We start from the raw sequence: 27906 nt of genomic DNA on the forward strand, positions 1-27906 counted from the left end.
AAGAGGACAGGGAGGGAACAGCCGTGGTCTTTAGAGCCTATGGATGGAGCAGGCAAATGGGGTTCCTATCTGTGAGGAGGTGGGGGAGACAGACGGGGGATGAAAGTGCCAGAAGGATGGGGTTGAGGTCAAACACCGGGACAGGTGACTAAAGGAGAAAGAGAGCCACAGGATGGAAAAGCGCGGGGAGGAGGAGGAGGGTGGAGGCTTGGCCCGGGCTGGGCGCTGACCCTCTGTGGGACCATCACTTCCCTGGGCTCGGTTTTCCCCTTTGTTGAACGCAGGGGGCTGGGCTAGATGGACTCTAACGTGTCTTTCATGAATAACCTTTGCTTTGCTTTGGTGAATTTTCCTTTTCTGAAAATGGGGCAGGGGCTGGGGGCCCGGGGCCGCAGGGTGGGATCTGCCGCCGCGCTGACGAGGCCCGTGGAGGTCCCCCTGGAGGTACACCTCCCGCCCCTTTTCCGCCTCTCTTAGTTTAAATATCTGCCTAATTTGGGCAGCTCCTTAACGCTGATGCTCATTTGCAATTCTTTTGTAGCTGCCAGCCCATTCTTTTCCAGTTGTTCGGGAAGGTGATTGCTCCAGGTTGGAGAGCTGGGGTGTGTGGGAGTCCGACGGGGTCTCAGCTGCAGCTTTGTCTTGGCGGGGGCTCCTCCCGGGCGAGGAGGGGAGAGCGGCTCCCAGGCACACGCCAGAGGCCCCGCGGGCCAGGTGCCGCAGGCTGTCCGCCTCTCCTCCTGCTGGCCCTGCTGTCCCCTCCGTGGGGGCCTCTGCGGGGAGCGGTTCTGCAGGTACTGGGCCGTCCGGGTCTGGGGTCCGAAGGCCTGCCCTGACCCGATCACCTACCTTAGAGGCGATTCTTTTATGTTGGACGTCTTTACCCGCCACTTCGCCTCTGCTCCTTTCTCCCCGGTTGCCTGGGAAGGGGGGACCCTCCCCCCCGACATTTGGAATGGAGTGAATACCTTCTCCTGACCACCCCTCCTTCCAGCCTCCAGTCCTCCAAGTTACAAGTCCCATCCCGGGATTCTGGATCAGAGGCCTGTGTGCGACCAGGACCTAGGGGACCGGCACCTCCCGCATCTCCACTCTCCCTTCGCAGAGGATTTCCCCACCCGGCTGAGGTAGGTGGTGATGGAGGCAGGAGAACAAGTGTAAGGGCTCCCGGGGCGCTTGGGGGCCGAGCTCCGGGGGGACTGGGCCGCTGGGGGAGGCTGTGCGCCCGCCGCGCCGTGCTGGGTCCTGAGCGGCCGCGTCCCTGGTGCCCAAGGCGGACCGCGGGGCCCTGGGGCTGGGCGGGCGGCGGCGCGGGAGCCGGGAAGGAGCCTGCCCCCCCAGCTGTCCTGCCCCGGGGAGCCCGAGGCTGGGAAGACGGTCCCGCCGGCCGGGGAGGGGGGCTGGAGGCCCAGGGAGGCCGGCGGGGACCCGCGGGGCCAGCGGGTTCGGGACCCGGGGCGCGGGCGCACCTGGGGCTGCGCTCAGAGGCGGGGGCGCACGGGGGCGCGGGGATGCGCGGAGCCGCACGGGCGCACACGCGCGCACACACGCCCGGGCACACGCGCGCACACCCGGGCGCACACCAGGCGCGCGGACACCCAGACACGCGCGCACACACGGACACACACACGGACGCGCGCACACCCAGGCGCAGAGCCAGACGCGCGCACACACCCAGACAGGCGCGCACCCCGCACCCCCTCCCTCCCACCCCTGCGTGCCCGCCCGCGGCGCCGCTGCTGCGTGAGCCCCGCGGCCCTGCGGGAGGCGCGGGGGAGGGGGATCGCCCGCAGGGGGGAGGGGGAGGGGGAGGCGGGGCGGGGGGCGGGAGGCGGGGCGGGGGGCGGGCCGGAGCCGCAGCCGGGTGCACCGCGCGCAGGGGCCGGAGCCGCAGCGGGGCCGCGGCCGAGCGCAGGGGCCCGGGGCCGGGGCCGGGGCCGGGGCCGGGGCCGGGGCCGGGGACCGCCTGGTGGCGGCGCCGCGGCGGGGAGGGCGGGGGCGCGGAGGGCGGAGGCTGAGCCGCGGCGCCCTGCCCCGACCCAGGCGAGGCCGAGCATGGAGCTGTCCCCGCGCAGCGCGGCCGCGATGCTGGAGCCCGACTGCCCGTGCCCCCTGGAGCTGAAGTCGGCCCCCAGCAAGAAGATGTGGATCAAGCTGCGGTCGCTGTGAGTCCCGGCGCGGGGAGGGGCCGGCGGGGCCGGGGGACGGGGGGGGGGGACACCCTCGCACACTCGGGGGCAGGTCGCCGCGGGCGCCGCCACCTGTGCGGGCTCGCGCGGGGCCGCCGCTGACTCACACGCACCCGTGTGCAAGGCCGTGCGGACGCCGGGTGCACATCACACGCGTGTGCGCGAGCGGCCGCGGGAGGCACGGCTGTGCGGAGCGCACACAGCTGCAGCGGAGCGCGCGGGGATGCTCGGGCCAACCTGTGGGTCCCCAGTGTCCGCCGGCACCGGGGTTTCTGACCCCCCCGCACCTGACGGGGTGGGGCCGGGGTGGGGCCGGGGTGCCCACACCTGAGCTGCTCCTGCTCCGGGGCTGGACACCGTGGGCAGCTGGGATCTGGACGAGGTCCCCGGGAGCTGGGCGCTGGGAAGGGACCTTGGCTGACAGGCCGGGCGACGTCAAAACCCTTTTGTGGCTGTAGGGTCTCCCAGGGATCTCCAAGCACCTTTAGGCATCTTTTCTTGTTGTTGCAGGAGGAGGGCATGGGGGGGGGGGCGGATGACGGGTAAACAGGCCACCGAGGGACTCAAGTACCCCATACTCCCGTCCCAGGGGACGGAAGCAACTTTTCTTTCTGTTCCCCAGAGAGGGAGACGAGTGGGTCACAGTCAACCCATGCAGCACATTCATCTCCCAGGGAGCCGCCATCCAGGAACCTCCGCAGTCTGTGGATTCCTAATCAGACAAGGGGGGAAGGTGCCCGTCCCCCTGATGCGACTCCCAGCAGTCCCGGGAAAGAGGCTGTAGGGGTTCAGGGAGGCACTGCCGGAACCATAGCCCCGAAACCCAGTTCCTCCCCATCATCCTGAAGAGTGAGCACTGAAGCTCTCCGTGTCTGGGTCCCGGTGGAGGGAGACAGGTGGCAGGAGACGACGCATGGATGCTCACGACTGTTTTGTTTTTAAAATGCTTCGCCCGTGCTAATAAGATGACGCCCGGCCATTGGGCGGGTGGGTCTGCTTAGCGAGGCCTTAGGGACGGCCGGGGCCCGGTGGGCAACACGGCTCGGCATCCAAATTGTGCTTCTCGGTTCCTGTCCTTTGCTGCCTCCAGCCAATGCAATTTGCCGGGCTCTGTGAAGCGCAGCCTTGGAATGAGTTCTGGGGTGAAGAAATGGAAAGCCGGATTGAATTGATTTTTGTTGGGAGGAGCACTGAGCGATTCTTGACGGAAAACGATGCTCTGTTAACGGTAACGAAGCTTGGGGCGGGTGACCGGTAAGGAAGTGGTGGAAAGGCAAAGAAGGGAGCTCGGGGACTATAAATGAGAGAATTCAAGGTGTCCCAGGGATGCCCCCGCTGCCCCCGGCCCCCCGCCCCTGGTCTATCCTTTCCTTGCCTCCATTCCAGGTAATGAGTGGGCCCTGCAAGGGCAGGTTTGTGCCTGTTTCACTGTCTCCCATACCTTTTTAACCAAAAGTCTCTCCTGGAAGCAAATTCCCATTTCTTCCTTCAGTATGAGAAGTGCTCAATGGCGAGAGAAGAGGATCCCCAGAGGAGACATTGAAGCCCAGGGAAAGAAGGGAGTAGAGGCAGCTGCCCCTACGCAGTGCGTTAGCTGAGATGTCCTTACAGGAGATGGGGCTGGACAGGGGTCACTGAGCTTACGGACTGAATTATTCCGGCCTTCGCTTACTTTAGCTGTCTGGTCCTTAAGTGCTAGCTGCGTGTAATAACTCACGCGGAGAAGTCTCATTTCCATGTTATTAATCTGCAGGAATAGATTCTCAATCTCACTGTCCCAAACTAGACAAAGATTTCGATATCAGGGTAGACCCCTGATAGTTGATGGATTACTGGATGGGGCCGTTTGAATATTGGGGAGGCCTTAGTGAGGGGATAGGGCGACGGATGCCATTATCTCATGGCTGGAGACTGAGTAGAATGAAGACGTACACCTAAAGGCCTCGATTCCCCTACACAACATCTCCTATCTCCCCGCCCCCCCCCCCCCAACAACCCTTTTAATCTCTAATCTGGGACATCTAACCTAGCTCGTCTTCAGGGAGCCTGGGTCTGGTGCTTTTGCCTCTGGTTAAAAAGCCCATATTAATATAATTTTGTAGGGCAGTTTCTTCTTGGGAAGGGCATCCAGGAATCCTGTTTCCCACAGTAGGACTCGGCCAAAGATTAATTCAGAATCTGGAGCATATGAGCTGAGGAGTCTCTAGCTATGGGATGTCGCCTCTACCTAGCAGGAAAATCTTCCTACCTAAGCAGACTCGTAAGTGGGGGCGTGAGAGAGGCTGGGCTAGGGAGTCTGGAGGTGATGGGGTGAGCAGAACGAGCATTTCGAACCCTCAGATGAAGGATTTAACCGGGCTGCCTACGCTTCTCTGAGACCAGAGGGCTTTGAGGGGTGTAGGGGAGGCTCCGTAGCACGGGGCTTTCTGCGTCTTCTGTGAATCAAGAAAATCTGCAAACAGAGATTGTCTCGCCGTCCTTGGCTCATTCATTCACTCAGCATCTATTAGCTGGGTGCCTCCTGAGCTGGAGGCTGGGGAATGCTGGTGGGCCTCGTAGGCCCCGTCCCCGCTCCTGTGGGGCATATGGTCTGGTTCAGATCGGTCAAGTGGAGTAGAGAGTGGACAAGGCACCCTGTTCCTCTCTTTTCTACATCCACATCCATCCAAGCGGTAAAACTCTCCCTCCATCATTCCTGCCTAATGTTTTCCTTTGGCGGAGTGGGCCGGGGGCTTCACACGCACGGGAATCCTTTCTCCCAGGATGCCACAAGCATCGCTTTCTTCCCCCTGCCCCAGTTTCTCCTGGAATTTTACAGACAGAACTCCCTTTTCCTTTGGGGTGGTGTGCACACAGTCCCTTCCTCTCCTCCTCCCCTCACATGGTACTCAGGACTCCCGAGGGCTCGGCCACTTGTCCCAAGCTGTGGCTCAAGGTCATTACAGCTGAGCCGGAGCGAGGGCCCAGCTGGGGATTATTTTGGCTCGTCTTTGTTTTAACCGAGTCTGGTGCGGAACCTGAAACGGAACAGGCACTCGAGAAACGCCGTTTCTCACAAAGGGGTGAGCAAACGACTTCACGGTCACCCGTGTATATGACGCCGAGCCCAGGTGTGGCTCTGATTCTGCGGTGCGCGTGCTCCTGTTCGTGGGCGGAGGGGGGCGGGTCGCAGGAGATGGGGGGAAATGGAAGAAAAGGAGGCCGTGTTGCCTTCTGAGAGGCTGATGTTCAGAGGGTACGGGGTCTGAGGACTCGGGCCGGAGCCTGGAGCTGAAGGAGTTACAGACAGGACGCGCAGCCGTTACGTGGACGTGTGCACGACACGCGTCAGGATGAAACCACGAATGCCTGGCATGTACACATACGTGTCTGGGTGAAGGTCGGCGTGCGGGCGGGGGACAGCTTGTGGCCTCGGAGCTCCGTGACGACATCTCTGTGTTCAGGCTTATGAATGGCACGCGTGATGAGAAGCGTGTAGGGGAGGCCTGCGCGCACCCGGGCACCTGAGCCCGTCCTATGCGCGGACGAGAGGGTGTGCATGGCCCTGTGTGTGGACTCTGACTTCATGTTCCCACGTCTGGGAGCCACGGAGTGTCTCAGTTCCTCACTGGATGCCTCGCGTAGGAGAGCGAGTCTTAAATGATAAAGTCGAGTGTCTTCCGCACTGGAGAGCTTGCTCCCTGGGAGGCAGGGGGTAGGGAGGGAATGAGAGGCTCGGAGGGGAGACCGATAAAGACCAAGAGGCAGGGCTGTCGACCGCCCAACAGATTTGAGGCCTGGTGTCTGGGCCACCACTCTGGGGAGTCCCGTTGACCGGGCGCCGTCTGGAGGGGCGGGGCGGGTGTCTGGGCCTGGAGAGCGGAAGGCGGAGGGGGGCTACCTGCAAAGGATGTGCACTGAGGTCGGAGGAAAAAGGAAGGACTTGCCCCTGTCACCCCTTTCCGCGGTGGTCAGACCCCAGGGGAGAGGGCGGCTGCAGCTCTAGGCCCTGGTGGGCGTGGGGAGCCCAGGGGCTGCCACTGGTGAATCCGGGAATGTTGGAGAAACTGTCCTCTGGCATCGATCCCGAGTGTCTGGGCCTTGGGGGGGACATGAGCAGGGATGCCACATGCTGCTTTAGAGAATCTCAAAAGTCCCTTAGAACCCAAACCCAAACGTCATTTTGTTGGCCCAGAAGCCCCAGGAGGCCACCTAGAAAGACCGAGAGAGGAAAGTCCACCGTGGAGGTTGCATTTGTCACTTTTGCTGGGAGGCAGGTGAGGTGGCTCGGGGTGGGTCGCACTGGCCCTGGGAGGCCCGCGGGAGACCCGCGGGAGAGGGAGAGGCTGGACTTCCCTGGAGCCCTGCACCTGCCCGCGGTCCAGGGAGCTCCTGAAGTCAATGAGGTGAGCGGCCTCGCCTACCTTCCCTGGGGCGGAGGAGCGGGGACCCTTGAAGCGCATCTTTCCCTCTCCTTTGAGTCTCTCCAGGAATCCTCGAGGGTTTGTTTCCCGCCTCTCTGCTCCCTCTGCTTTCCCGTCTCTGGTTTTTCTTGCGCCCTTGCTCCCCGTCCCTCTCCTCTGTTCCCATCTTGCCCTGCTGGGCTGCAGTTGCTCCTCTCTTGTCCCACTTCCTCCCTCCCTATTCCTTTGGACGTGGCCTCTCTGGCCTTCCCTGCCCCCACCCCGCACCCCTTTCTCAGCTTGGCCTGGAGCCGGGAAATGCCTGGGCCTCGCCCCCACCCCACGTGTGATGCTGGCAGCACAGGGTGAGGCACAGGGTGTCTGCGACCCCCGGAGGATTCTTTCTGCAAGGCCTTTGTTTTGCCTTCTCGGTGACCTCACCTCCCAGCCGCCCTGGGGAGGAAGCCAAGTCATTGCCTTCTGCTCTCTGGGGGCTCCTCTTCTCAGGTGCGGAAGCTGGGTAGCTACTTTCCAGCTCAGGATAGCAGCAGAGGAAAAGGGACAAAACCAGGGCAGCAGGTGGGGTGCAGGTGAGGTCCCCGAGAGACTGGGAGTTGTTAGATAATGAGATGGTCCCCTCTGGGAGGAAGATGTAAGGGTCCTGGGGAACTGGGAGGGCACCGGGGGTGCTGACTGGGGCAAAGATCGGAATCGAGGGTGAAGGAGGCTCCTGGGAAGGGGAAGGGAAGCGAGTGAGTTGTTGTCCTCCGTGCAGGGGGGTCCCTGCTGGCCGTGCTCTTGCGGCTCTGTCCCAAGCCCCCCCATCCCGCACCTGCTCCTCTCCCCTGCGCTCCCGCTGCATCTGTGTGGCTCTGGGAAGGAAACATCAGGTTCGGATTCTGCATCAGCATCCCAGACCTGGCCCGAGTCCACCGAGGGAGCTGTGACGGGGTCGTGGCGGGGGGAAGGGCAGGGTGGGGCCTGGGGGGGCCTGGAGGGCCCTGGGGCTGGAGAAGAGCTGGGAAGGGGTGCTGCAGGTGGTGCTGCTGGGCGCAGCCGGGTTCCTGGGCCGGTGGATTCCGCAGCTGCAGAGAAGTCAGCTTTGCCAACAGCTACTGTGGCTGCAGTGGCAGGATCAGGCTGCCAGCTGGCGTTGGCCCCGTGCGGTGTTGGGAAGGGAGCTCGGCCTCCAGGGGCTTCGTGGTTCTCCCGCGGGCAGGACCTGGGGGCTAGAGCAGCACCACCCCCCTAGCTCTCCATGCCCACCGCCTTTGGAAACTTCTGGGGCCTGGGCTGAGCGAGCACACGTGCCAGCAGCGTTGCCAGGCTCCCTGAACCCTCACTGTGTCTCTGCTAAGCAGGAGCTTTAGAAATTCCAGTCCTAAAGAAATATCATAAATCAGAGTGCACCAGATTCACCCCAAAGATGTCTTTGTCCTGCTTGTTCTCCTCCTTTCTGGTTTTTTTTTTTTTTTTTTTTTTTTTGAGTTGCCAAGAAAATTTCCTGTCGTTTTAATTGCAGCAAGATGGAGTAAAGATAGACATGCGGGAGAACTTCCTGAAAAGTTCACGGAGGTTAGAACGTGACCTTCCTCTGATGAAGGAGAAAGCCGCCCTCCTCCCTTTAGCGTCAGGGTAGGGGCGAGTTGGGCAGGCGGCGAGCTAGTCAGAGAGGGTGACCTTGCCCCCGGCAGCCGGACCCCGACATCCGACAGCCTAGGGTCTCCAACCGGCAGGAATCCGAGAGCCATAGAATGTTAGCAGAGGGGGAAGGTGCTGCCCAGGGACGCTGGTTGGGTGGGGCCGGGGCTAGGTCTCGCCACACCTGCCGCCAGTCCCCCAAGCTTCCCCTCCCTCTCCCGTCCCAGGCCTCCTCCAACATCTGCTGGGCCCCTGGAGCCGACGTCCGCTGGAGCATGTGCTGGGTGCGCTTTGGAGGCCGGTTGGTGGTGGTGGGGGGGCAGGGGATGGCAGTTGGGGAGCAGAGCCGGGAGGGGGAGCGGGGACGCGGGAGCCCGAGGGACCTCTTCTGCGCTGCGTCCCGTCCCGGGGGCCTCCTCTCTCCCCAGCGTCCCCTGGGCTTTCTTGCCCCCCCCCCAGTCCCTCCCTCTCGTAAGGGCTCAGGTCTAAGGCTGAGGGACCCTGGGTGCGGGCCGGGGGCCGGGATATCTGGGGTCCGTAGTCCGGACGAGGCTCAAGCTGTTTGGCCGACCCTGTTCCTCGCTGGGCCGTTGCTAGGCCAGCTTCTGGGCGGGCAGGTTGGGGGGAGCCACCCCCCCCCCCACCTCGCCGCCGTCCTTCCCAGGCCCTCTCCGGCTCTCTCAGGTCTCCCCTCTTTTCCTCTCTGCCCTCTTGTCCCTCCGGCCCCCTCCTCTCCCTCTGCTCTCCCCGTTTCTGTCCTTCCCACCCGTCCTCCATCCCCCACCGCCCCCCTCTGTCCAGGCCCCCCCCCTCATGGCACCCCGGCTCTGCCACCAGGGGGGCTATTTTTAATTCTGGAGCCACCCCCGCCACGGTGCCCAGCCAGCTGCCAGAAGGGAGGCTGCCCGCATAGCAGTGGGAAGCAGGGGGTGAGGGGAGCGGCGGGGCCGGGCAGGGGGAGGGCGTTCTGGGGGCTCTGCGCGTCCCCCCTCCTTCCACTGCCCCGTGGCCGCTGTGGGATAAGGACCCAGGGACGAGCCCTAGACATCCGGAGAGGTGGCAGGGTCACCGGGGCGCTTCCACCCCAGAGGTCCTGGGTACGAGGGTTCATGGAGGACCCGCCGTTTGCTGAGCAAACGAGATAAGGGGTTGGACTAGGAGTCATCTGTGGCATTGACGCATCGCTTCATGGCTCCCAAGGGGCTCTCGTGCGACCTCGGCGGGTCCTTGTGTGCATTCTGTGAAGCACATACTATTTTCCCATTTCATAGACAAGGAAATGGGCTCCGCGCGTCCTGCCCAGGGTCACACATGATGATAAAGTCTAGGCAAAAGTCTTCTGATTTTATTTATTTTTTAGTTTTTAAAGATTTTATTTATTGGGATCCCTGGGTGGCACAGCGGTTTGGCGCCTGCCTTTGGCCCAGGGCGGGATCCTGGAGACCCGGGATCGAATCCCACGTCGGGCTCCCGGTGCGTGGAGCCTGCTTCTCCCTCTGCCTGTGTCTCTGCCTCTCTCTCTCATTGTGTGCCTATCATAAATAAATAAAAATTAAAAAAAAAATAAAGATTTTATTTATTTATTCATGAGAGACACGGAGAGAGGCAGAGACCCGGGCAGAGGGAGAAGCAGGCTCCCTGCAGGGAGCCCGACGCGGGACTCGATCCCGGGACCCCAGGGTCACACCCTGGACCAAAGGCAGATGCTCAGTCGCTGAGCCCCGCAGGCGTCCCAAGTCTTCTGATTTTAATTCATGTCCTCTTTCCCCTGGATTTAGGTGATTTCTTTGGTTCTTTCGATTTCTGAGATTTTGGCACCTTGAGATCAGCTGGTGAATCCCTTCCCCAACCGCTCCCCTCCACCCCACTCCCACCTCCACCCCACTGCCACCCCCGTCCTGCTCCATCCTCTCTGACCAGAGGCGGGGTCACGTATCCCCACTCCTGTTCTTCAGGGCTCTTGGGGAATGCTGGGCCTGCGCCTGGGCCTGGGACGGAAGCATTATGGTCGTGCTCCTTGCTATTTTTAAACTAGATTTTTAGGCTAAAGGCAAACCCATGCTGGACTCTGCTGGGGTCACCCCACGTCCGCCCCGCCTCCCACCCCGGCTGGGACACAAGTGTGGTGTGTGTGTGTGCGCGGGCGAGTGGCTGTGAGCGAGATTGTTTTCCCCAGGAAGGGCTAGTGGCCGGCCGGTATCCTTTCTTGTTAGGGACGGTTAATAACGGTCATAGGCTGGGATGAGCTCGTATGGGATGCATGCGGGGTCGATGCAACACGTATTGTGTGGGGTGACGTGGCGAGCCGTCGTTTGTCCAGCCGGCTTTTGGTTCTGTTGGGCAGGAGGGCAGAGGGATGGACAAGGTATCATCTCCAAGGCTTCTCTAGTCTAAGACGTCTGCGCTTGCGGTGGGTGGGTTGAGGTTAGTGCCTGCTTGAGGTGGGGGGGCCTGGACTGAGGGCCTGGAGTGAGCCGAGGCGGGGGGCGGCCCTGGCTCCCGATTGTTGGCGTTTCAGGCTGTGCAGGCCGCAGGCCATCGGCAGCTGCCCCCCCCCCCCCGCCCCCTGCACTCCTCCCCCCTCCCCAGCCCTCCAGGCAGGCCAGGGGCTTGTCCCTCACCCCCCACCCCGGGGCTCTGACTCTGGGCCTAGTCCTTTTTCTCTAAAAACACTACCGTGTGTGTGTGTGTGTGTGTGTGTGTGTGTGTGTGTGTGTGTGTGTTGGGAGCGCTGAGAAAATGAGAGGGATGCAGAGCGGGAGGGAGGGCTTCCTTTCTTCCCAAACCTGCAGCGCCCCGCTTCGTGGCTACAGGAGTTCACTGGAGAACAACTTGTGGATGTTTAACCTCCGCTCCTGCCGCTCCTGGCGTTGCTGTCGAAGCCCACTTCCACTTGTCCCGGGTCGCAGGGAGGCTGAGAAACAGCAGGTTCCCGAACTTCATTTGTTTATCATCCTTCACGGCTTTGGCACAGCGACAAGCTTTTTAAATTTCTCTCCGCTTTTCGGGGACGGCAGTGGGGGGGGGAAGACTTCCCGTCGTAAATTCCTGGCTCTTGGTCTGTTTCTTTTCTTCCCCCTTTCTCCCGTCACCCCCCCAACCCTCCCCCCCTCCCCCGTCCCCCCTGCCACACCCTCCCGTCTGCACCCTCCCGTCTGCACCCTCTCGTCTGTACCCTCCTGGCTGGACCCTCCCAGCCGGACCCTCTGGGACCCTCCCATCTGCACCCTCCTGGCCTAGACCGTCCTGTCTGGACCCTCCTGTCTGCACCATCCTGGCCGGACCCTCCCGTCTGCACCCTCCCGGCCCAGACCTGTCTGCACCCTCCCAGCCCAGACCCTCCTGTCTGTACCCTCCCATCTGCACCCTCCTGTCTGCACCCTTCTGGCCGGACCCTCCCGTCTGCACCCTCCTGTCTGCACCCTCCTGGCCGGACCCTCCTGTCTGCACCCTGCTGTCTGCACCCTCCCCGCTGCACCCTCCCGTCTGCACCCTCCTGGCCGGACCCTCCTGTCTGCACCCTCCTGTCTGCACCCTCCTGTCTGCACCCTCCTGTCTGCACCCTCCCGTCTGCACCCTCCTGGCCGGACCCTCCCGTCTGCACCCTCCCGTCTGCACCCTCCTGTCTGCACCCTCCCGTCTGCACCCTCCTGTCTGCACCCTCCTGGCCGGACCCTCCTGTCTGCACCCTGCTGTCTGCACCCTCCCCGCTGCACCCTCCCGTCTGCACCCTCCTGGCCGGACCCTCCTGTCTGCACCCTCCTGTCTGCACCCTCCTGTCTGCACCCTCCTGTCTGCACCCTCCCGTCTGCACCCTCCTGGCCGGACCCTCCCGTCTGCACCCTCCCGTCTGCACCCTCCTGTCTGCACCCTCCCGTCTGCACCCTCCTGTCTGCACCCTCCTGTCTGCACCCTCCCGTCTGCACCCTCCTGGCCGGACCCTCCCGTCTGCACCCTCCCGTCTGCACCCTCCTGTCTGCACCCTCCCGGCTGGACCCTCCCGTCTGCACCCTCCTGTCTGCACCCTCCCGGCTGGACCCTCCCGTCTGCACCCTCCCGTCTGCACCCTCCCGGGCCCGGACCCTCCCGTCTGCACCCTCTGGTCTAAACCGTCCTGTCCGCACCCTCCCGGGCCTCCCGGCCGACCCGGGAGGAAGGAGCTTGGTCCAGGGGTGTGCAGCTTGCAGCGCTCGCCCCCGCCCCTCCCCCCTCCGCCCGCCCCCTTAGCCCCGCCCACCCATTCAGCCCCGCCCCGCCCCTAGCCCCGCCCACCCGAAAGCCCCGCCCCTCCGTAGCCCCGCCCCGCCCCGGCTGACCAATCGCGGCCCCGATGCGCCTGGCCTGGTGACGTCACCCAGGCCCCTCGGGCCCACCTCGCGGGGAGCCCCTCCCGTCCCCCACCTGGGCGGGGGCAGAGCCTGGAGGCCGAGCCCGGGCGTCCCACCGCGTCCGCCCCCCAGTAACTCCCAGTCCCCCCAGTCCTGGTTTTCCAGATGCGGGAAGGGGGGGCTGGCAGTGGGAGTGACCGGCCCAACCTCTGGGGCCCAGCAGTGGCGCCCCAGGTCCCTTCCGCGGGGCGGGGCGGGGCAGGGGGGGGAGGGGGGACCCGGGGGCGCGGACCCGGACCCCCTCCCGCGGCTCTGGCCTCTTCCTGCCTCGCTTCTGTCCTTCCAGGTGGTGAAGGATGCCTGGGGGGGCGGGGGGCCCTGCTCTGGGCCCAGGGGCTCTGCAGGCCTCACCCTGGGGGGACTGGCCCTCCCGCAGGTTCGGGGGAGGCCCTGGCCCCGCACCGCCCTGGCCCCCTCTCCCGGGAGGAGCCCCACCTCCTCGGAGCAGGGGGCCGGGCTGTGCTATTTCTGTCCTTTCTGGGATTCTTCTGAGAACAGACTCTTGTTTTCGGGCCGATTCCCGATTCCGATGTGAAACTTCCCCGCGGCCTCTCGCCCGTGGCTGGGCTGCCTGTCTGGTCTCCCTCGCCTTCCCCGGAGGAGCCAGGAGCTCGGTCCTGCGAGATCTGGAAGTTGGGCCCAGGCGGGGCCCTTCCCTGCAGGGGCCCTGGGGCCCCGGGGCGGATTTGGGTGCTCTGGAGCAGGACCTTTGATTCCCATGGCAAACCCTGTTCCCGTGCAGAGGAGCCACCTCCAGGGCCCCATCCTCAGGTAGGCACCAGGGCCGAGGAGGGGCGAGGGCAGGAGGAGGACAGGTCGCCTGGGGTCACTGCCGGCAGGAGGAGGGGGATGGAGACCTGGTCCTCACGTGCTGCGTGCACCTGTGCCCGCTTCTCCCCTTTCTGTCTTGCCCTTCCCTTTATCCTCCGGTTCCCATCTCCCTTTCCTTTGTGCTGCTCCCTCCTGCCCGTGGCAGACGTAGCTGTGACCACCCGCCTTCTCTCCTTCCTCACCCCGGCGTCCGTGGGACCTCACATTCCTCTGAGATCTCCTCATCGGGGCTAAGAGCCCCAAAGGGAATCAGATCCTTCTCCCAACGCCTAGCCCTGGGCCTTGAGGCTGCTCTGTCCGACCCCCCACTTACCCTGGCCTTCTAGGAGTGTGGGTGCGGGAAGCAGTACGGGGGGCTTTGGAAATTGCCAGATCATCAGCCGTGATGGTCCAAAGAGATGAACTGGTGGGGGAGCTGAGCTCCCCTGGGGCGCTGGGATCATGCCTACCCCAGCCTCCCCTTCCTGCGTGCTGCCCGGAGCTGCGGCGGACTGATGCTTTCCAGGGGTCAGGGTCTGAGGCTGTTCCCAGGCTGCGGGGGCCGGGGGGGAAGGGGAAAGAAGTGGGTGTGGTGGGACAGGGCTAGGGCTGCAGGTGGAGGGGTTGTTGCGGAAGCTTCCAGTTTTCCTTCGGCCTGGGTGAGGACCTGGCCACGGCAGGGAAGTAGCACTTCCTGCAGAAGAAAGTGAGGGGAGGCCGGGCCGTGGGTCTGGGGAGCTCCCAACTCTGAAGGACTTGAGAACCGGCTGGAGAGGGCGCTGTCGGGGAGTTAGAGGCCTTGGGGGCGGGGGGTGGGGGTGGGGGGGGGTCAGCACCTGGCGCCTTCCAGCCGCCCGGGTCCAGGTCCCCTTCTTGACTCCCCATTTGTCAAATTTATTGTTTAATCTTTCTTCCCCTCCCTCACGGCTCCGTCTGGTGTCTCGGTCACGCTCGGTTCAGATTTCAACAGGAGCCATAAAAGAGCGGGGTCTGGGGTGGAGGCTGCAGAGACGCGGAGGGAAGGCTGTGTGGAAGGAAGGCGGCCACGGCCTCGTTCATCCCCGCGGGCTCTCCCTTAGGGTTGCAGAGACCCTGCCTCAGAGATCTCTGGTGAGCTGGGGAGATAGCCGCCCCTCCCCGTCAGTCTCCCTCCCTCCCTTTTATTTATCTAATGAACCTTCCCAGAGCACGTCCTGTACAGCGGCGGGATAAACGAGCCACTGTCCTACCATAGGTTGCTCAGGTCTCCCGTGGGTTCAGCACTGCTTGGGGGCAGACGATGGAGTAGGGAGCGGCGACCGAGGGGTCCCCGCCTCGCTCCGAGGGGCTTACAGCCTCCAGCTCCTCGGCCCCTCACCTGTCGTGTGCAGTTAGGCCCCAGAGGTGTGAGCGCCGGGCTTGCCGGCGACCAGGACAGCCACGTTGTGTGACCTTGGGCCAGTCCCTTAACCTCCCTCCTCGGGTGGAGGAGAGATCCTGGCCATTTTCATCGTCCCGCTCCTCCGTTGGGGGCTTCCTCATCTCGAGCCTCCAGCCACGCTAGACTCCCTCTTCTCCCGCCGGACGTGGGACGGAGAAGGCGGGCGCGCGTGTCGGAAGGCCCTGGCCTGTGAGCTGGGTGGGGCCAGCACCATCCCGGTCGGTTCATTCCCACTCACGTCACCTTTAGAGAGACCCTCTGTAGGCGTCAGGCCTTTTGCATACGTTACTTCGTGTATAAGTCATGAAATAAATAGTAGTTCTTATTAACAGCCCTTCACAGGTGGTTTATCATCATCTTCACTGTTTACAGAGGCAGGACAGAGGCTCCGAGGGAAAGGTTCTCCAACGTGGGAGTGCGTGAGAATCACCCCGGGTGGGGGTGAGCGTGTTCACGGATCCGTGGGTCGTACCCTTAGGAATTCCGTTCCGTGGGTGTGCAGTGAGGCCTGGGGTCTCAGTGTTTCACGAGTATCCCAGGTAATTCTGGGGCCGGTGATTCTTGAGAGATGCTGAGTGAGAGTTAGTGCTTGCCCCAGGGCTCGGGGCCAGGAGGGATTCCTGCCTCCCAGGACTGTGCCCGGAGCCGCGGTCCCTGCCCGGGAAATAGGGCTGGCAGGTTCTTCCCAACTCCCGCCCTTCGTGAGGCTAATATGAGACAATGTAGGAGAAACGGGTTTTTAAAATTAAAACCCGGGGCTGGCAGCAGTTGTCAGCGACTGCACGGCCGCGTGCAGATGAGCCGCGTGGGCTCGGCCGCCCGCTGGGGCCTGAGCTGGGCGAGCGTCTCAAGATGTGGGGCGAGAGAGCGCAGAAGAGCTGTGCTGGGTCTCGCTGGGTCCAGGGAGGGCTGAGCCACGTGGACCACGAGGGCCGGGGGCTCTTCCTTCCTCTTGGGTTGTGTGTCTGCAGCCTCGAGGGCCCCTGGCCACGGGACGATGGGGGGGGTGCGGGGCCCGGAGGTGCAGGAACCTCTTTGCTCTGTGCCCTCGGGGCAGCTCTCTGCCCTCTAGTGTGGGGCTTCGGTCCCGCCCCCAGTGGGGCTGCAGCTGGGCCAGGCCTTCGGGAAGCAACAACCCCCCCCCTGCCCCGCCCCCGGCTTTGTGGGTCAGCAGCTGCCACTCGCAGGTGGTGCAGGTGCCGTGGGACGTCCCGGAGGAGGGCGGGAGGGGGAGTCCGGAGGCTCAGCCGCTGAAGAGGCTGCGGGGCATCCCCTTGGTCTGCTGTGCCCCCGCCCCCCCCGCCCACTTGCACACACACTGCCAGGTGGTGGCCCCTGGGTGCGGGCTGGCTCTTCCCGGCACCCCCAACCCAAGCTGCTGAGACCCCGCACTCGGGAGCTGCTTGTGTTCAGGAGCCCCGTCGTCCTCCCTCCCGACACCCCGACACCCCGGGGACTGACGCCGACTCAGCCTCCGTCCCTGACTCATTCTTTCCTCCCTGACTCATAGGGGGACCTGGGGCTTCTGAAGCTCCTCTCAGTGGGGAAGTGTCGCGGCTCCACTTCAGCCCCCGCGTGGGTATTTGGTGGGGCAGGGCGGGGCTGGGGGAGGGGGCCGCCGGGACGTCAGCTGCCTGCTCCGAAACCACCATCGAAAGTCAGGAGAGTCCTGTTTGCTTCGCGACGCCTGGGCCCGCCCGCCCGCCGGACGTCCTTTAGGGAGTCTCCCCTTGGTCACCGAGCCCCAGCGATCCTGAGCGTGAAAGAGGAGGCCTTGTCCCCTCTGGCAGGGCATCGGTGAGACCCCTGGCCCCGCCGCACCGCCTGGGCCCTGGGGAGCCGCTGCGGGGCAGGGGTACAGTCAGACGCTGCCCGAGGGTCTCGGACGCTGCACGGCCTGGGGAGGCAGGGGTTAATCCTGCTTTGTCCCGGTTGACGGATTCTGGAATCATAATCCATTAGCTCTGCCTGAATAGAGGGAGGCCCGGCGACGGCGTTCAGATTGCTCTTTGTTCTGTGTCTTCGCATCCCCGCCAGGGACCCAGGGACGGTGGGGCTGGGGGGGCTGTGGGTGCGTGGACGTGCGCCCCGCCCCTTCCCAGCCATGACCGGGGATGTAATGGGAGTATCTTGGGGGCTCCCGACTGCGGAGGACCCCACCGCTCACTGTCCAGGGGCACATGGCCGTCCCAGCTCTTGGTCACTCGGGCTATGAAACACATCGTGCGCAAAACACCACCCGCCAGGCCTGTACCTGCCGCATCCTGCCGCCCCGCCTTCTAACAGGGGTGGTCGGGAGACACGGGCCGAAGGAGGTGTGGGGTGACAGGCGGGTGGGGATGGTGGAGAAGGGGACCCGGGGTTAGGGATGTGGGGGACAGAGGCAGGTGGGGCCGGTGGAGTCAGGGGACCCAGGGTTAGGGATGTGGGGGACAGAGGCAGGTGGGGCCGGTGGAGTCAGGGGACCCAGGGTTAGGGATGTGGGGGACAGAGGCAGGTGGGGACGGTGGAGAAGGGGACCCGGGGTTAGGGATGTGGGGGACAGAGGCAGGTGGGGCCGGTGGAGTCAGGGGACCCAGGTTAGGGATGTGGGAGACGGAGGCAGGTGGGGCCGGTGGAGAAGGGGACCCAGGGTTAGGGATGTGGGAGACGGAGGCAGGTGGGGCCGGTGGAGAAGGGGACCCGGGGTTAGGGATGTGGGAGACGGAGGCAGGTGGGGCCCGTGGAGTCAGGGGACCCAGGTTAGGGATGTGGGAGACGGAGGCAGGTGGGGCCGGTGGAGAAGGGGACCCGGGGTTAGGGATGTGGGAGACGGAGGCAGGTGGGGCCCGTGGAGTCAGGGGACCCAGGTTAGGGATGTGGGAGACGGAGGCAGGTGGGGACGGTGGAGAATGTGACCCGGGGTTAGGGATGTGGGAGATGGAGGCAGGTGGGGCCGGTGGAGTCAGGGGACCCGGGGTCAGGGATGTGGGGGACAGAGGCAGGTGGCCGGGGCGGGGTCGGGGGACCCGGGGTTAGACTTTGGGGGTCGGCAGGGTCCGACAGGCAGGGGTAAGAGCCCAGCACGAGCCGCGCCAGCTGCTGTTCCTCCTGCTGTCGGGCAGAGGAGACTGAGGCTCCTCCAGGGGTCGGGCTCTCGGGCCCAGGTCACGGCACCTAAGTGCCCCCCCGCCCGCGCCCCCCGTCCCCGCCCAGGTTGCGCTACATGGTGAAGCAGCTGGAGAACGGGGAGGTCAACATCGAAGAGCTGAAGAAGAACCTGGAGTACACGGCGTCCCTGCTGGAGGCCGTCTACATAGATGAGACACGGTGAGAGGCGCCCCGGGGACGGGGATGGGGTCCGGGGTCGGGGATGGGGGGACAGGGGGGCCCGGAGGGAGGGCGGGAGGAAGGGGCAGGGGCACAGGGAGGGAGGTGGCCCCGTGGGGACACAGGTCAGCGAGGGACGGAGGGACGGGGGATGGGGGGACGGGGCTCCGCGGTCTGGCCAGCCCCACGCCCTGCAGCGCCCTGACCCCCCGGGGTGGGGGGAGCTGTGGCCCGTGTGGCCCGTGAGCTCTCCCGTGAGTCGGGGCCTGGTGTCCTCGTGAAACACGGTGCCCCGGTGGATGGTGTGGAGCCTTCGCGCGGGGTGTGATGCCTCGCGTGTGTTTGCGTAAAGAAAACGAATCATTCAAAGGAATCCCCCGCCTTCCCTCGGACTTTAACGCGGCTGCTAGACGCGGCCAAATCGCTTTTACGTGGCGGCGTCTGACCCCCGGGGGCACCTGCGCCAGGTTGTGCCTGGGCCCGGGGCGCACCGCTCAGGCCGGCGGCTTCGGTCCTGGAGGCATCAGAGGGACAGAAATAAAGAAAAAACGGGGCCGGGGCCGGGGCCGGGGCCGGGGGTGGTGGGGGGGGGTCCGAGCTGTGGGTGCGGCCGGGCGCAGCGTCCTTAGGTGGTGGAGCAGCCTAGGGACGCGGGACTCGCTCGGGGCCTCAGGCAAATCTTGGACACGGAGGACGAGCTGCAGGAGCTGCGGTCGGACGCGGTGCCGTCGGAGGTGCGGGACTGGCTGGCGTCCACCTTCACCCAGCAGGCCCGGGCCAAGGGCCGCCGCGCCGAGGAGAAGCCCAAGTTCCGGAGCATCGTGCACGCCGTGCAGGCCGGGATCTTCGTGGAGCGGTGAGGCTTGCCCGAGCCGGCCTCCCTCTGCCCCTGGCCGTGCCCCCCCAGGCCCCGGAGCCCCCCGCAGCCCCGCCCGATGAGACCCCGCCTCCCGGACCCTCATGCCCGGCCTCTGCGTCTGCCCCCAGGATGTTCCGGAGAACGTACACGTCCGTGGGCCCCACCTATTCCACTGTGGTCCTCAACTGTCTCAAGGTGACTGATCCCCGGGTTTCTGGGGAGGAGGGGAAGGTTGGGGGAAGGCAGGGGCGTTGGGACTTCCCGACTCCATGGGGGCACGGTTGCCTTCCCCGCCACCCGTCATTCCCGCCTTGCCCCAAACCACGTGTGCGCGGTCCACGGGAGCTCGCCCCGACCACTGTCTGGGGGGACAGGCCCGCTGCTCGGGGGTCTGCAGACGCCGGGAGTCCTCGTGAAGCCGAGGGCAAGCCTGCTGCCCCGGGGGGCGCCCTCCGTAGGAGGCCCCCCGCCCAGCCCGTCGTGTCTCCCCAGAACCTGGACCGCTGGTGCTTCGACGTCTTCTCCCTGAACCGGGCAGCAGATGAGCACGCCCTGAGGACCATTGTCTTCGAGTTACTGACTCGCCATAACCTCATCAGCCGCTTTAAGGTTGGGCAGCCCCCGGCCCTGTTCCTGGGGGGTCTCCGCTCCCATCACTCCTGTTCCAGAAGGTTCCCGGCACACGGGGCCCCCTGCCCAGCCTTTCCGTCACCCGCTGCATCCCGGGCCTCGGACTTCACCTGCTGCCCTCTAGGATGAGACTCGGGGCCTGCGAGCATCCGGCCTAGGACCTTGCTCTGTCCTGCTTTGCTTCCTTCCCGGACGTGTCCTCTCCGGGCTGCTTGGGGTTCACCTCCCTGCCTGTTGCCTGTGGACGCCCGGGGCCGAGGGTCCAGATGCTGCCCGCCGGTGCCCCTGGGACTCGCATCTCTCCATGTGTTCCCTGCGGGGGGATGGGGTGGGCCCGGGGTGGGCGGAGGGGGTAACGTTGGTCACCCCCCTCCGTCCCGTCCCCTCTAGTCTCCATCCAAGGGGTTCTAGGGAGGGCACCAGCTCTCGGCAAGGCCGGTAGGGCCGAATGAAGGGGCGGAGGCCGTGTGGACCCCACTGGCTCCTCCGCTGGGCTGGCCACAAAGAATACGGGATTAAAGTCCTTTCCAGATTCTGTGCCAGGAGGGAGTGTCTTTTGGGAATAGGGGCTGGGAAAAGCCACTTCCGCATGGAAAAGCCCCTCTTGGGAAGTGCAGGGTGACGGGGCTGAGGAGTCGCGGGGGAATGTGTGGTCAGCGCTTGGGGGGGTGGACACGGGCGTCGGGGTGGAGGAAACGTGCATCCCAAGGGGGCCTTTCTCGGGGGCTTGGGCATCCCCCGCCCTCCGCCTCTGCTTCACCACGATGGGCTCTGGGTGCGTGGGAGCCTTTGCCCGACCCTTGACTCCTCGTTCCACGGCTCCCGCGCAGGTTTCCAGAACTTTCCCGAGGTGCTCCGTTGCGGCTGTCCTCAGTGCCTTCCTGAGGCCTCCCCTTCTGCAGCCTCATTTTCTTCCTCCCCGTCCCGTCCCGTCCTGTCCCCTCTGGGACAGACCACAGCAGGGCCTCCTTCCCCCAAGGCTTGCCCCGGCTCATGTTTCTCCACACGGATTCTCAGACACTGCAGACTCCAGCTTCTCCCAAACTCCGCTTCCTTACCTGCAAGGCCTGGTTTTGGAGGCCCCCCCAGGCGACCTGTGTCAGCCTGGGCTTGGCCGCCCAGTTGGCTGCTCCAGGGCAGGGGGGTGGCCCCCGCTTACTGCCGTGCGCGCCCTGGTGGCCGAGAGGGGAGCCGCCCTGCATGCTCCGCGTTCCCTTCCGGGGCACCCGGCCCCTCCCCGGCATCCCTCCCCTCCCCTCCCCTCCCCTCCCCTCCCCTCCCCTCCCCTCCCCTCCAGGGACGCCATGGCAACGCAGAAGCAAGGGCAGTTCTCATGGAAACGGCCCTTTAAAATTCCCTGAATGTGGGGCACAGCCCTGGGGTGGGGGTGTGGGTGGGGGTGGGGACGGCTGGACTTCCGTGTCTCTTCCGCGTCTCTACGGAAGCTTCCCGAGGTCCCAAACCTGGCTCCTCGAAGCCTCAGGAGACCTAGGGGCGGGTGCAGACTCCTGACCTGTACGGAGGCAGGCCTGCTCCCAGGGCGTATACAGGCGGCGGATAATAGCTGCACAGAGCGCTGGCCCTGGTGCATGTGCGTGTGCGTGTCGGGGTGGGCACAGGGAAAGCCCTCCTGGACACCTCCCTGCCTGGAAAGGCCCCTCCAGGCCTTGCTCTTTCCCTGCCTCTGACCCGCGCTCCGTGTATTGGACTAGGGACCTAGGGACGGGATGGTGGGAAGACAGGAGGGGAGTTTTCTTAAAAGTCTCCAGGGAAACAGTCGTCGTCACAGCTACTGTTCGGAGAGCACTTACCGGTGCCTTGTCCTCATCTCAGTAAATGCAAGGTCGGGGCATGATCTTCACTCTGCGACCAAGCCTCAGAGGCCCGTGGCCTGCCCAAGGTCAAGGGCCAGCAGGTGGTAGAGCCAGGGTGCGAGCCGGGTTCACCTGACGGCGGAGCCGGGGCCTTCTCCGCTGCCCCCGTGTCCCTTGTAAGGGAAGACGGCGCCCGCCAGTCCCGCAGACCCCCCACGGGCCGCCGGTTGTCTCCCTCCCGCTGCAGATTCCCACTGTGTTTCTGATGACTTTCCTGGATGCGCTGGAGACGGGCTACGGGAAGTACAAGAACCCTTACCACAACCAGATCCACGCAGCTGACGTCACCCAGACGGTGCATTGCTTCTTGCTCCGCACGGGGATGGTGGTAGGTGCCCGGGGATCATCCCTTCTTCTTCTAAGGCCTTACGGCTGCAGGACTGGAAAGCCTAGACTATGCTCCCCTTTCCCTTTGCCTCGCTTATGGTCTCACAAAGGCTTGAGGGTCAAATCTTCCTTACTCGGGGGAATCCCGGGGTGGACCGTGACTTCAGGGACTTCAGGGGCCGGGCTCGTCGTGCTGGGGTGTGTGCTGGGAGGCGGCGGGCGGGTTTGAGGTTGGCAAGAGGGAGCTGAGGAGCCTGCCGGCTTAGCCCAAGAGCTGGCCTAGGCCGAGAGGGGCGGCCCGGGCTGCAGGCCTTCGGGCAGTGGCGGCCCCGGGCAGGGCCCTCACGCCGCCCCTCTGTCCCAGCATTGCCTGTCGGAGATCGAGATCTTAGCCATCGTCTTCGCTGCGGCCATCCACGACTACGAGCACACAGGCACCACCAACAGCTTCCACATCCAGACCAAGTGAGGGGGCGCTGTGGCGGGGGCAAGAAGGGCCGAGCGGGGGCGGGCGGGGTGGCTCACGGGGCCGCTCGGGGGCCCTTGGCTCTGCAGGTCAGAGTGTGCCATCCTGTACAACGATCGCTCGGTGCTGGAGAACCACCACATCAGCTCCGTCTTCCGAATGATGCAGGATGATGAGATGAACATTTTCATCAACCTCACCAAGGATGAGTTTGTGTGAGCCCTTTGACCTGGAGGGACGCCCCCACCCCACCCCGGCGCGCCCTCCTCGCCGCCCGGGCCTCCTGCCAGCCCCCTCCTGAGGGGGCTGACGGCTTCTCTGGTTCTGTCGGTGCAGAGAGCTACGGGCCCTGGTCATCGAGATGGTGTTGGCCACGGACATGTCCTGCCATTTCCAGCAAGTGAAGTGCATGAAGACGGCCTTGCAGCAGCTGGAGAGGTGGCGCCTGGTGGGGTGTGGCCGGGGCAGGGCCGGGGTGCGGGCTGTGTGACTCGGGCGCGCGCGTGGGGAACTGCTGTGCCAGGTCTTTAGCTGGATGGAGAAGCTCTCCTGGCTCCAGGTGTCTGAGCCCATCTCCGCGCACGCGTGTGTGTGTGTGTGTGTGTGTGTGTGTGACAGGTGTGTGCGCACGGCCCTGGGGTTACGTGCGGCCCCCTGGAGAGTCGCCGGGCTGGGAGTCGGAGGTGGGCCTTCTCGCCGCCGCCGCAGGGCAGCCTCACCCTGGAATGCCGGGAAAACCAGGCACCTTTCTGGCCTCCCCGCCCGGCTGCAGGGTGGGCACGGCGGGCGTCCCTGCTGCAGCTTGCCGCCAGCTCCTCGCTGGGAGGGCTGGGCAGTCATGCGAGGTGAAAGGAAGAAAGCACAGAACAGATGCCGTGGCCACACTGAATGTCGCTTAAGAGTGGGTGGGAGTAGAAAAACGCGTGTGACAGAGAAGAGACCGTGCCCGTGGGTCCTGAAGGTGTGTGTTCATGTACACTGACCCGGGGGACAGCGTGCCGCGTGGCATTGTTGGTGAATGATTAATACTCAGCGCTGTGCCAGACACGCTAGTAAGTACTGGTGTGTTGTGTGTCATTTAATTTTCAGAACGACCCTATGTGGTCGGTTCTGTTAATATTTCCAGGTAGGATTAAGGAGGGTGGAATAGGAAATTTCAAGTAACTTGCTCTGATAGGTACACGGGGGTTCGAACCCATGCCCTCTGGTTCTAAGAACTTGGGCTGCTTCCTGTATGTACAGGTGTGTGTGTGTGCACGTGTGTACCTGTGTGTGTGCATATCTGCGTGTACCAGTGTGCGTGCCCGTACTTGTGTGCGTGCGTGCATGCACCTGTGTGTGCACGTGTGTCTGTGTGCATACCTGTGTGCATGCATGTGTATCTGTGTACGTGTACCTGTGCACATGTGTGTGCATGCATGCGTGCTCATACCTGTGTGCGTGCATGTACTTGTGTGCATGCACATGTCTGTGTGCGTGTACCTGTGTGTGCGTGCATGTGTACCTGTGTGTGCATGCGTGTGTGTACCTACGCAGGTTACCTGTGTGTGCACACGTGGGTATCTGCATGCGTGTACCTGTGCATGTTCGTGTACCAATGTGCATACCTGTGTGCATGCATGTGTGCTCGTACCTGTGTGTGTGCGTGCATGCGTGAGTACTTGTGTACATGTGTGCGTGTACGTGCGTGCGTGCATGCATGTACTTGTGTGCATGTGCATATCTGTGTGCGGATACCTGTGTGCGTACCTGTGCGCGTGTGCGCACATAACTGTGTGTGTGTCTGCATGTGTGTACCTGTGCGTGTGTACCTGTATGCCTGTGTGTACGTGTGTGCACGTCTGCGTGTGTACCTGTGCACGTGTACCTGTGTGCGTGTGTACGTGTGCGCGTGTACCTGTGTGCACACGTCTGCATGCATGTACCTGTGCGCATGTACCTGGGTGCGTACTTGCGTGCATGCATGCATGCTCATACCTGTGCATGCATGCGTACTTGTGTGTGTGCATGTACCTGTGTGTGTGCGCGTATCTGTGTGTGTACCTGTATGCATGCGTGTATGTGTGTGCATGTACCTGGGTGCGTACTTGCGTGCATGCATGTGTGCTCATACCTGTGTGTGTGCGTGCATGTGTGAGTACTTGTGTACGTGTACCTGTGTGCATGTGCGTGCATGTACTTTTGTGTGCACGCATCTGCGTGTGTGTACGTGTGTACCTGTGTGTGCGCATGTGCGCATCTGTGTATGTGCGCGCGTGTACCAGTGCGTGTACCTGTGTGTGTGCATGGATGCGTGTACCTGTATGCGTGCGTACACGTGTGCCTGGGCGCGTGAGTGCATGCCCGTTGCCCGAGGCTGCTGGAGGGGCCGTGCGGGCAGCCGAGGGTGTGTGGCGGGGGGTGCGGCGCCGTGTGGGGCTCCCTGCCCTGAAGCTCGCGTGTCCCCGCGTGTCCCCGCATGACCGCCCGCCCTGCCCAGGATCGACAAGCCCAAGGCCCTGTCCCTGCTGCTGCACGCGGCCGACATCAGCCACCCGACCAAGCAGTGGGCGGTGCACAGCCGCTGGACCAAGGCGCTCATGGAGGAGTTCTTCCGCCAGGTAGCCGCGCAGCCCCCCTGCCCCGACCCCCCACCCCGGCCCGGCCCCCCTGCCCCAGCCCTGCAGGTCCCCCCCCCGTTCGCAGGCCTTCCCACCGGATCCCCAACCCCTGGGGCCACAGGCCCCTCTCCTGTGCCCGGGCCCTAGTGGCGCCCCGCTTGCCTGCCTCCGTTTCCAGGTGGAAGGCCCCGAGGCTCCCCCCTCCCCAGCTCCCCCCTCCCTGCGCTGCGCCCCGGCCTGGTAGTCGCAGGCACCCCCTCCAGCTTCCCCGCCCGGCTCCTCCCCAGGGCGACAAGGAGGCCGAGCTGGGCCTGCCCTTTTCCCCGCTGTGTGACCGCACTTCCACTCTGGTGGCACAGTCGCAGATTGGTGAGTGTCCCTTGTCGTGGGAGGAGAGCCGGGCAGGGCGAGGAGGCTCCCCGCGTGGCCACCCTCAGGGCCGGCCTCCCTGCGGAGTGGGCCTTGCGCTAGGGCCAGGGGTCCCGGGTGGCGGCCGGGGGTGCACACGCGGGGTCCCAGGACTCAGCTCGGAGGCTGCCCCGCGGGAACTTCCCAGGCTGGGTCCCCACGCTTGGCCTGCTGCCGTGCGGAGGGGGGGGACCTCGCCACCGTGTCCCCGCTGCCCCGCAGGGTTCATTGACTTCATCGTGGAGCCCACGTTCTCTGTGTTGACCGACGTGGCCGAGAAGAGCGTCCAGCCCCTGGTGGATGACGACTCCAAGTCTAAGAACCAGCCCAGGTGAGGGGGGCTGGGGCTGGCAGTCCAGGTTCTGGGGACGGGACAGGGACTTGCGGAGAGCAGGCCTCTCTGCCCACATCACCCACAGGGCTGGCCGGACAGCCCCCCCCCCCAGCTCTATTGCTCCCACAGCTCTGTCTCTCTTGCCTTTCTGCTCATCTTGTTTTTATTTTCCTTCTAGTAGGGGGGAAGGTTGGAGGGGAGGGGGCGAAGTGGAGGGTCCAGGGGCTCCGGGCAGAGGGAGAGGGGACAGGAGCCCCCCGGCCTCCCCCCGGCCCCCCCGGCCCCTTGACTCCGAGGGCTGGGAGGGCTCTTCCGAGCGGCCGGGGGCCTGCTGTAGTTTCCAGTGGCGCCAGCCTTCCCTGGACGTGGAGGTGGGAGACCCCAACCCTGACGTGGTCCGCTTCCGCTCCACCTGGACCAAGTACATTCAGGAGAACAAGCAGAAGTGGAAGGAGCGGGCAGCAAGCGGTGGGTGCCGCTGGGGTGGGTGCTGCTGGCCGGGGGCGGGGCGGGGCGGAGGGGGCTGTGCGGCGCGCGCGTCCCTTCCCTCCAAGCCCTGGAGCCGCCCTTGGCTCCCAGAGGGGGGACCGGGGCTGATCGGACTAAAGGTCACAGGACAGACCGGCTGGCTGACTGGCCCGGACTGTTCTAGAACGGGGACGGGAGACGAGCTAGGAACGGCCGAGCTCCGCGGCCCACGGGACCCCATACAAGCTGCGGCCTCCAGTGGGGTCCCGGGAGACGTGGGTGACCTGGGGCCTCGGTCGGGAAACCCCTTCCTTTGCGTGCGAGTTTTCACAAGAGGGGGAAGGCCTGAGTGGCCGGAGGTGGCTCATCTTGAAGGCGGGGGATGCACGGGGCCCTTGCGTTGCTCCTGGTACCCCCCGGGGTTCTGGGGAACAGTGCTTCGCGGTCTGGGCGCAACTTGCTGAACGGCCCCGCGCAGGCGTCACCAACCAGATGTCCATCGACGAACTGTCCCCCTGTGAGGAGGAGGCCCTGCCCTCCCCGGCCGAGGACGAGCACAACCAGAACGGGAACCTGGACTAGCCCGGGGCTGGGCGGGTGAGCCTGTGGGGTGCAGCGGGAGGGGGCGGGCGCCGGGGGCAGGGGGGCAGAGGGGAGCAGGCCCAGCCAGGCCGCAGGACGCCGTGGGTCAGCGGGGCGGGACGTGCACGCAGCCCCCCACGGGCAGTACGGGGTGAGCGGGAGAGGGGGCCGCTGGGTCAGGCTGGGGAAGGCACAGACGGCAGCACCGAGGCCGCTCCCGTGTCCCAGGTCCTCAGCGAGTCCCACGTGTTCCACGCCATCAGCACCATCCCTCGGGACCGGCTCCCCCATCTGCTCCAAGGGAGCCTGGAGGCCCAGGAACGCACGACCCACCCGAAGGCCAAAGGCCGGACGCCAGAGACTGTGGGGGTGGGGGAGGGGCCCCTCCCCACCCGACACCCACTGGGGCGCCCTTTAATTTCCCAGCAGCAAGACTGGGGAACTTCAGGCTCCCAGTGGCCACTGTGCCCGTCCCCCGCCCCCGGACTCCCCCCGCCCCGTGGTGGCCTGACGGCTGGCTGGGAGAGGGGAGCTCCTCGAGGCCTCCGGGGCCGGGGGGAGGGTCAGGGTCGGAGACGCCAGCCCCTGGGCCCTCCCCCATCCTTTATGCCTCCAAGTTTCTAAGCAATACATTTTGGGGGTCCCCTCAGCCCCCCCCAGATCTCAGCTGGCAGGTCTGGGTCCCCCTTTCCCTCCCCTGGGAGGGGCTGGAGTAGGATAGGGAGCTGGGGGTTGTCAGAGCCCTGAGCGCGGAGCGGGGGCTCCGAGGGGCCTGGGAACGCGGGTGTTGTCTTTACCCCAGCCCTACGCTGCCCCTCCCCGCCCTCCCTGCCCCTCCCCGCCCCTCCCCGCCCTCCCTGCCCCTCCCCGCCCCTCCCTGCCCCAGCCCAGCCTAATCTTCCTTCCCTCCCAATCTGAAGCATGGACAGGGGAAGAAGGGAGGCCTTTTGGGGTCCTCAAGAGCTTGGGCTTGGCCTGGGCCCTGGGGCTTGTCGCCTGCCCGGTGTCCTGAGCCCTTTGCCCCCTCCGTCCGCCCCGGGGCCAGGAGGCTCCCATCCGACCAATGTCTGTAAAGTGCTCTGAGGTCTCCCCAGCCAAGCACCCTCAGGGTGCGTCTTGGGCGCACAGGCAGGAGGGCGGCCGCTGGGCCCCGGGTGCGGGGAGGCTGAGCTGTGATCCGGGCATCCCGCATTGCTCCCCCTGTTCCGGCCCCTCCCCG

General features: G+C 64.8%; 1 protein-coding gene across 11 annotated transcripts; it reads left to right on the forward strand.

The window, feature by feature from the left end:
• The first annotated feature begins 50 nt into the window (after positions 1–50).
• PDE1B (phosphodiesterase 1B) lies at positions 51–27525 on the forward strand. 11 transcript variants are annotated; one of them, XM_038577869.1, is made up of 16 exons: positions 51–1127; positions 2044–2165; positions 18026–18139; positions 18813–18995; positions 19127–19193; positions 19491–19607; positions 21690–21830; positions 22194–22294; positions 22385–22510; positions 22632–22733; positions 24775–24895; positions 25183–25264; positions 25526–25634; positions 25975–26105; positions 26584–26702; positions 26916–27525. In XM_038577869.1, the coding sequence occupies exons 2-15, from the start codon at positions 2056–2058 to the stop codon at positions 26685–26687; spliced, it is 1608 nt and encodes a 535-aa protein (XP_038433797.1). In that variant the 5' UTR covers positions 51–1127; positions 2044–2055; the 3' UTR covers positions 26688–26702; positions 26916–27525. The 11 variants fall into 11 exon arrangements, with proteins under 11 accessions (XP_038433797.1, XP_038433804.1, XP_038433801.1 ...); XM_038577873.1 differs by lacking the exons at positions 51–1127; positions 2044–2165 and adding exons at positions 8297–8344; positions 8440–8496 and having other exon boundaries at positions 26916–27524; XM_038577870.1 differs by lacking the exons at positions 51–1127; positions 2044–2165 and adding exons at positions 8309–8327; positions 8440–8496 and having other exon boundaries at positions 26916–27524.
• Positions 27526–27906: the final 381 nt, after the last annotated feature.

The sequence above is a fragment of the Canis lupus genome, chromosome 27 (genome assembly GCF_011100685.1).
Source record: "Canis lupus familiaris isolate Mischka breed German Shepherd chromosome 27, alternate assembly UU_Cfam_GSD_1.0, whole genome shotgun sequence".
Taxonomy (NCBI): Eukaryota; Metazoa; Chordata; class Mammalia; order Carnivora; family Canidae; genus Canis; species Canis lupus.

Bases quoted from the DNA above. Each gene is read 5' to 3' on its own strand.
- PDE1B (XM_038577869.1), top strand. From the start codon at position 2,056: ATGGAGCTGTCCCCGCGCAGCGCGGCCGCGATGCTGGAGCCCGACTGC. The intron at 18,140-18,812 runs GTGAGAGGCGCC...TCGGGGCCTCAG, and splicing joins GTCTACATAGATGAGACACG to GCAAATCTTGGACACGGAGG. The intron at 18,996-19,126 runs GTGAGGCTTGCC...GTCTGCCCCCAG, and splicing joins GCCGGGATCTTCGTGGAGCG to GATGTTCCGGAGAACGTACA.